Source organism: Pygocentrus nattereri, chromosome 13 (genome assembly GCF_015220715.1).
Source record: "Pygocentrus nattereri isolate fPygNat1 chromosome 13, fPygNat1.pri, whole genome shotgun sequence".
NCBI classification, from domain to species: domain Eukaryota; kingdom Metazoa; phylum Chordata; class Actinopteri; order Characiformes; family Serrasalmidae; genus Pygocentrus; species Pygocentrus nattereri.
In genome coordinates this window covers 40,456,218-40,465,115 of record NC_051223.1, presented here as the reverse complement: position 1 = coordinate 40,465,115, position 8,898 = coordinate 40,456,218, and the positions used below count along the sequence as shown (strand labels likewise).

Here is an 8,898-nt window from a genome sequence, read left to right as displayed (position 1 = left end):
GATCTCCAGCCAACGTCAGGCCAGCGTACGCCCACCATCCAACACTGATCTCCAGCCAACGTCAGGCCAGCGTATATCCACCATCCAACACTGATCTCCAGCCAACGTCAGGCCAGCGTACGCCCACCATCCAACACTGATCTCCAGCCAACATCAAGCCAGCGTACGCCCACCGTCTAACACTGATCTCCAGCCAACGTCAGGCCAGTGTACGCCCACCGTCTAATGTTGATCTCCAGCCAATGTCAGGTCAGCGTACGCCCACCGTCTAACGCTGATCTCCAGCCAACGTCAGGCCAGTGTACGCCCACCGTCTAATGCTGATCTCCAGCCAACGTCAGGCCAGCGTACGCCCACCATCCAACACTGATCTCCAGCCAACGTCAGGCCAGTGTACACCCACCGTCTAATGCTGATCTCCAGCCAACGTCAGGCCAGCGTACGCCCACCATCCAACACTGATCTCCAGCCAACGTCAGGCCAGCGTATACCCACCATCCAACACTGATCTCCAGCCAACGTCAGGCCAGTGTATACCCACCATCCAACACTGATCTCCAGCCAACGTCAGGCCAGCGTACGCCCACCATCCAACACTGATCTCCAGCCAACGTCAGGCCAGCGTATGCCCAACATCCAACACTGATCTCCAGCCAAATTTCAGGCCAGTGTACGCCCACCATCCAACACTGATCTCCAGCCAACGTCAGGCCAGCGTATATCCACCATCCAACACTGATCTCCAGCCAACTTCAGGCCAGCGTTCGCCCACCATCCAACACTGATCACCAGCCAACGTCAGGCCAGCGTATACCCACCATCCAACACTGATCTCCAGCCAACGTCAGGCCAGCGTACGCCCACCATCCAACACTGATCTCCAGCCAACGTCAAGCCAGCGTACGCCCACCGTCTAACACTGATCTCCAGCCAACGTCAGGCCAGTGTACGCCCACTGTCTAACGTTGATCTCCAGCCAATGTCAGGTCAGCGTACGCCCACCGTCTAACGCTGATCTCCAGCCAACGTCAGGCCAGCGTACGCCCACCATCCAACACTGATCTCCAGCCAACGTCAGGCCAGTGTATGCCCACCGTCTAATGCTGATCTCCAGCCAACGTCAGGCCAGCGTACGCCCACCATCCAACACTGATCTCCAGCCAACGTCAGGCCAGCATATACCCACCATCCAACACTGATCTCCAGCCAACGTCAGGCCAGCGTACGCCCACCATCCAACACTGATCTCCAGCCAACGTCAAGCCAGCGTACGCCCACCGTCTAACACTGATCTCCAGCCAACGTCAGGCCAGCGTACGCCCACCATCCAACACTGATCTCCAGCCAACGTCAGGCCAGTGTATGCCCACCGTCTAATGCTGATCTCCAGCCAACGTCAGGCCAGCGTACGCCCACCATCCAACACTGATCTCCAGCCAACGTCAGGCCAGCATATACCCACCATCCAACACTGATCTCCAGCCAACGTCAGGCCAGCGTACGCCCACCATCCAACACTGATCTCCAGCCAACGTCAAGCCAGCGTACGCCCACCGTCTAACACTGATCTCCAGCCAACGTCAGGCCAGTGTATGCCCACCGTCTAATGCTGATCTCCAGCCAACGTCAGGCCAGCGTACGCCCACCATCCAACACTGATCTCCAGCCAACGTCAGGCCAGCATATACCCACCATCCAACACTGATCTCCAGCCAACGTCAGGCCAGCGTACGCCCACCATCCAACACTGATCTCCAGCCAACGTCAGGCCAGCGTACGCCCACCGTCTAACACTGATCTCCAGCCAACGTCAGGCCAGTGTACGCCCACCGTCTAACGTTGATCTCCAGCCAATGGTAGGTCAGCGTACGCCCACCGTCTAACGCTGATCTCCAGCCAACAGCAGGCCAGTGTACGCCCACCGTCTAACGCTGATCTCCAGCCAACAGCAGGCCAGTGTACGCCCACCATCCAACACTGATCTCCAGCCAACGTCAGGCCAGTGTATGCCCACCGTCTAATGCTCATCTCCAGCCAACGTCAGGCCAGCGTACGCCCACCATCCAACACTGATCTCCAGCCAACGTCAGGCCAGCATATACCCACCATCCAACACTGATCTCCAGCCAACGTCAGGCCAGCGTATGCCCACCGTCTAACACTGATCTCCCACCAACGTCAGGCCCACCATATGTATCACCTAATGTTGAACTCTAGCTGACATCAATCCAGCATAGGCTCACCATCCAACATTGACCTCTAGCCAGCATAAGGACACTAAAGGCCCACCATCTAACACTGGGCCTCATTTACCAACCGTTCTTAAGAGGAATCACAAAGACCAGTTCTGGGGTTCAAGATTACGTCATGAATCTGACGTGGACTTTTCCTCAGAAACTTTCTCAATAACACATTTAAGAAGGAGCTTATGAAGATATTGGTGAATGAGGCCCAGTGATTGGCAGCTAATGTCAGGCGAGTGTAGGCCCACCGGCCAAAATCCCGTTGGCCAAATATGATTTGACCGATGTCAGTGAGCCATGTATACTTGCTACCTGGGGTACTTTGTTGAGAGAAGGCTGTTGTTGCCAGTCAGCAATGAACTGCATGAGGACAACAAGAGCTTTCAGTTGCTCATCATTGTGTGTGGCAGCCAGTTCTAATAAAGTTAATATTCAGAATAAATTCGTAACAAAACAGAATTATTTTCTAATAAAGTTAAGTTAATATCCAGAATAAAGTTCTAATAAAATTAGCTCCAGATAAAATTCGAATAAATTAATATTCACAAAGGAGTACTTAAAAAAATGAATATCTTAAGCCATTTAACATCATAAGAAATAACTGTACAATGATAATTAGTCTCTTATTTGTCATATAATAATGCTTTAACACCTTAATACCTTCAAAAGTCTAGTTTATAATGTTTCAGTGCGTACTGTGTATGTTATTATTGACTATAATAACAGCAGTAATTAATACATGTCAAACCTCTGAATGGTGGTGTATGTATGTGTTCCCTGTGATGCAGATGGTCTTCTCAGCGATTTTCACTCTAAACGTGGCCTCTAATGCTGCTTTACTATGAGATCAACTCTTATTTTAATGCTTTGTACCATAATGGACCTAAACAGAGCAGACTGTGAGATGATGCGCCGTGATTAGGGCACATTTAACACACATATCTCATGATACATCACTTGTGTAGCGTGTATGTGAGTATATTTCACATACAGTCCAATCTACTTTATCAGAAACTCCCCTCCTGTAGCTCCTTGGTGGTGTATAATTAGTGACTGTAGCTGTTGATGCACAGTTTGTGTGGGTCATCCTCTGGCCCTTCAGTTTTTGCCCACAGAGCCACTCTTGTCTGGATATTTTTGGGTGGACGGTCCACTCTCAACCTTGCTGTGATACTAATGTGTGTAAAAACTGACCAAACTGACCACCGATCACTGTGACTAGTGGAGGCTGAAAAACTGCAGCAGTAGATGGACTGCAGTCTGTAACTCTGCACCTGCACAGTGGAGCTATAAGGGAGGTGTTTCCAATAAAATGGCCAGTGAGAGTAGTTTTGTGATGTCACTCTTTTATCTCATGCTCCCATGATCCATTGTATTGATTAAGCTATTCCTATTGGCTCAGTTATGCTAGGCCACTACCCTGATGGCTCAACTACTCTACAGTGCAAAGTCAGTCCACTCAAAACAGGGCGAGCTCTGATTTACTGTGTTTTAATCCTGCTCTCCTATTGGCTCAGATGAGTTTGAACGCTGCCGTTCTATTGGCTCAGGCCTTTATCTTATTGGTGGAGTTCTGAGTGGCTCTTCTAGAGTCTCACGTCCTCTTTTCATGATCTCTGATCTGTAAACACTGAGCGCTTACGAACAGGGCAGATGCAGTCTGTTGTTGGTTTGTTTGTTTGTTTGTTTGTTTGTTTGTTTGTTTGTTTGTTTACAGCAGTATGCAGGTTTTTCGTTTCCTCTTCAGCTGCAGGTCCAGGTCCAGAAGCAGAGCCAGGAAGTTCCTGTTGGGGTAGATGGCTCGTTTGCGAATGAGGCGCTGGATGGCTGAGCGGAGCGGTATGTGGTGATACAGCATCAGATACGCCAGCACCAGCGTGGATGAACGGCTCATACCCATAATGCAGTGTACCAGCACCTTCCCTAGAGGGGGTAATTCATACAGAACAGTCTTAGTGGGATGACATGTAACGTGTACTGTACGCTGCCTTTATATACAATATCAATTACTTATATAGACCATTCTACTCAGTTGGTTCAAACTATTTAAAAAATTAAGTATATATATAAATATATACAATTACATATAAAATTTTATATACTAAACATATTCAATATATAATAAACAATGCATTTAAAATATATACTGAGCTAAATGTATACAAAGTCAGCATTTATAAGGTGCTTTCGTTCACTCGTTAGTGGGTAGGAGTGAGGGGGTATGGATTAGGATATATGGGTTAGTGGGTAGGAGTGAGGGGGTATGGATTAGGATATATGGGTTAGTGGGTAAGAGTGAGGGGGTATGGATTAGGATATATGGGTTAGTGGGTAGGAGTGAGGGGGTAAGGATTAGGATATATGGGTTAGTGGGTAGGAGTGAGGGGGTATGGATTAGGAGATATGGGTTAGTGGGTAAGAGTGAGGGGGTATGGATTAGGATATATGGGTTAGTGGGTAGGAGTGAGGGGGTAAGGATTAGGATATATGGGTTAGTGGGTAGGAGTGAGGGGGTATGGATTAGGAGATATGGGTTAGTGGGTAAGAGTGAGGGGGTATGGATTAGGATATATGGGTTAGTGGGTAAGAGTGAGGGGGTATGGATTAGGAGATATGGGTTAGTGGGTAGGAGTGAGGGGGTAAGGATTAGGATATATGGGTTAGTGGGTAGGAGTGAGGGGGTATGGATTAGGATATATGGGTTAGTGGGTAGGAGTGAGGGGGTAAGGATTAGGATATATGGGTTAGTGGGTAGGAGTGAGGGGGTATGGATTAGGATATATGGGTTAGTGGGTAGGAGTGAGGGGGTATGGATTAGGATATATGGGTTAGTGGGTAGGAGTGAGGGGGTAAGGATTAGGATATATGGGTTAGTGGGTAGGAGTGAGGGGGTATGGATTAGGAGATATGGGTTAGTGGGTAAGAGTGAGGGGGTATGGATTAGGATATATGGGTTAGTGGGTAAGAGTGAGGGGGTATGGATTAGGAGATATGGGTTAGTGGGTAGGAGTGAGGGGGTAAGGATTAGGATATATGGGTTAGTGGGTAGGAGTGAGGGGGTATGGATTAGGATATATGGGTTAGTGGGTAGGAGTGAGGGGGTAGGGATTAGGAGATATGGGTTAGTGGGTAAGAGTGAGGGGGTATGGATTAGGAGATATGGGTTAGTGGGTAGGAGTGAGGGGGTATGGATTAGGATATATGGGTTAGTGGGTAGGAGTGAGGGGGTAGGGATTAGGAGATATGGGTTAGTGGGTAGGAGTGAGGGGGTAGGGATTAGGAGATATGGGTTAGTGGGTAGGAGTGAGGGGGTAGGGATTAGGAGATATGGGTTAGTGGGTAGGAGTGAGGGGGTAGGGATTAGGAGATATGGGTTAGTGGGTAGGAGTGAGGGGGTATGGATTAGGAGATATGGGTTAGTGGGTAGGAGTGAGGGGGTAGGGATTAGGAGATATGGGTTAGTGGGTAGGAGTGAGGGGGTATGGATTAGGAGATATGGGTTAGTGGGTAGGAGTGAGGGGGTAGGGATTAGGAGATATGGGTTAGTGGGTGTTCCAGTTGAGAGTCTCTCACCGTCAGGCGTTTTCAGGCCTTTGTGGATAAACTCAGCCGCTGGTCTGAAGTAGATGTCCAGGTCAAAGTAAGACGAGTCCTCTGCTGGAATTCCGCAGTAAACAAAGCTGGTGCCGTAGAAGTTCTGGTCCCCGATGCTGCCGCGCTTGGAGTGCGCAGCGTTCAGGATGTGGGTGATCCCCAGGCGCTGCAGAGCCGCCCTGTTCTGGGCAATTCTCCTGCAGACAGAGAGAGACAGAGATGGTGAGTGGGGAGTGGGGAGGTATGCCAGAGTCCTGTAGAACGGGCAGAATATATCACACTGTTGTGACAGAGGCAGGTAACTGATGCCAAATTCACATCTGACATATCGTAACGTGTCCCAAGGCTACGTTCAGGTCAGGTCAGCACGTTTTTATGACATCCGGTATAAATAGCAAGTCAGCAGTGGCTAAAAGTTGGGGATAAAATGTGTTTTGTGTCCACAAAGAAGACAGAAAAGATACAAATGTGAACCATCATTATTAAAAGTTTTAATAATAATAATAATAATAAAACTCTTTTCCATTCTAGAGAAACTTCCCCAGATTCAGAATTACTTAGTCAGAATCGTTCACAGTGGTGGTGATAGGAACCAGACGTCCACCTCTAAAAGCTCCTCACAGAAATGTATTACATGGTTATGAATATGCTGCCTGATGCCAGACAAGTTATTTAAAATGATTTTTTTGGAGATAAAGTCTGAGAACTGTCTAAAAACATATTTCTAAAACCCATCCATGGTGGAGGGACGCATGCAGGGTGTTTTTGTCCCCAAAGAAAACGTATTATTTTAGATTTTCCACTGTTTTCCATCATCAACATTCCATATAGACTCAGAAGACTCGTGTAGGTTCTCTGGTGGTTCTGGATGGTAAATGAAGAGTTTATATTTGTGTTGTAGTCATGGCGACGTCTGGTTCCCATCACCACCACTGTAAAGACGTCATGAGTTGGTACGTTTCTCTACAGTGAACCATCAGGCTGCTCTGAATGACTTTGTTTACATCTCAACATCTCAGAATTTTCCCCTTTAAGCTAAGAAACATGCTCATCTAATTACAATGTGTTACCTGTATATTTCTATTTATTATAATGTTTGTGTCCTTATGAACAGATCAATGCTCCTCAGAAGACTTTTATACAGTACTGTACATTATTTAGGATGAACTGTTTACAGTGTAAGGTGTCAAAGTGGAGCGAACAGAGGAAGCGGTCAGTACGTACACATTTCCGATGTACAGGTTTGGCCAGACCTCGTCAATCTGGTTCAGCTCCAGAGTGCAGGAGTCCAGAACTTTCTCCAGATCCTTCACGCACAGGTACTCCTTTCTCTGGTTCTTCTGAGCAGTCATCTCTGATTATCAGTGTGCCGATCAGACCCGTGTGTGTGAAGGGTTTGTGCTAGTGATCAGAGAGAGCAGGTGGGCTCACTGGACCACCGCCATATTTAGTACATCAGTGTACTGTTACTCACACACACATACACGGGCTTCGGATGCCACATGGCCCAAACCCCTTACACAAACACACACATTCTGTTCAGGCTTATTTGAGTAATGAACAGCAGTTCGTGGGAGTTCATGGACTGTATTCAGACCCAACTACTGTCATGTGTGGAGTTCCACAGGGGCCAATACTTGGGCTGCTTTTGTTTTAGTATTTAAAGTGCCATAAGAAGTATTTAACCCCTTCAGATTTCTTCTGTTTTTGCACATTTGTTGTGTTTAATTGTTTTAGATCTTCACACAAAATTTAATATAAGACTAAAGAGCAGTTTTAGAAAAAGAGGGACTCAACCGATACTTTGCGCTGGTCGGTTCGGCCCGTTATTGATAAAGCACTTCAGTACAAATGAGGACATGCAAAACTTTCAGGTTCAAACTATGACTCACTGGGTTGAAATAGTGACTTATACCCATCAGGCATAACATTCTGACCACCTCATTGTCCATCTTATCAGCTCCACTTACTGTATAGCTGCACTCTGTAGTTCTACAGTTACAGACTGTAGTCCATCTGTTTATCTGATACTCTGTTACCCTGTTCTTCAGTGGTCAGGACCCCCATGGACCCTCACAGAGCAGGTACTATTTGGGTGGTGGATCATTCTCAGCACTGCAGTAACACTGACGTGGTGGTGGTGTGTTAGTGTGTGTTGCGCCGGTCTGAGTGGATCAGACACAGCAGTGCTGCTGGAGTTTTTAAACACCTCAGTGTCGCTGCTGGACTGAGAATAGTCCACCAACCAAAAATATCCAGCCGACAGCGTCCTGTGGGCAGCGTCCTGTGACCACTGATGAAGGACTAGAGGATGACCAGCACAAACTGTGCAGCAGCAGATGAGCTGTCGTCTCTGACTTTACATCTACAAGGTGGACCGACAAGGTAGGAGTGTCTAACAGAGTGGACAGTGAGTGGACACAGTGTTTAAAACCTCCAGCAGTGCTGCTGTGTCTGATCCACTCGCACCAGCACAACACACACTAACACACCACCACCACGTCAGTGTCAGTGTATTTCCTCAAGATTTTGAATTGCTGATAATAATAATAATAATAATAATAATAATAATATTATTATTATTATTCATTTATATAGCACTTTTCAAACTGGTGGCAGCTCAAAGTGCTTTACAGACAGGTGATAATGCTTAACAGTAATAGAAGAAACTATAAGCATTAATTGAAAATCATTTAAGAAAATAACACGGATCAGATTAAAGAGATAAAAGACCAAAGAGCCGTAAACTTTACTGAAGCTCTGAGTTAAAGAGCTGCGTTTTTAGGGGTTTATGTAAAGTGAGCTCTGAGCTCGACTGTCTAATAAAAGCTGAACTGAGCTCCTCAGTGGAGAAGCAGAAGAGCTGAAAGAGCCTCTCCACGTTTTCTGGGTTTTACTGAAGGAGTTTGAAGGTCAGGATCTGCAGATCTAAGATCATAAACAGACAGACGTTCAGGAGCTTTAAGGTCACTTAGAGCTTTAAAGCTGGAATTCACTGAGCTCCTGAGAGCGACCCATTCTTTCACTAATGTCTGTAGAAGCAGTCTGCAGGCCTAGGGGC

General features: G+C 47.0%; 1 protein-coding gene across 1 annotated transcript; it reads right to left on the bottom strand.

Annotated features, from left to right (window-relative positions):
- Positions 1–3,718: 3,718 nt before the first annotated feature.
- On the bottom strand, positions 3,719–7,190 carry LOC108415359 (dual specificity protein phosphatase 13-like). Its single transcript, XM_017688381.2, has 3 exons — positions 7,062–7,190; positions 5,817–6,034; positions 3,719–4,166 (listed from the first exon to the last, which is right to left on the bottom strand). The coding sequence occupies exons 1-3, from the start codon at positions 7,187–7,189 to the stop codon at positions 3,955–3,957; spliced, it is 558 nt and encodes a 185-aa protein (XP_017543870.1). The 5' UTR covers position 7,190; the 3' UTR covers positions 3,719–3,954.
- Positions 7,191–8,898: the final 1,708 nt, after the last annotated feature.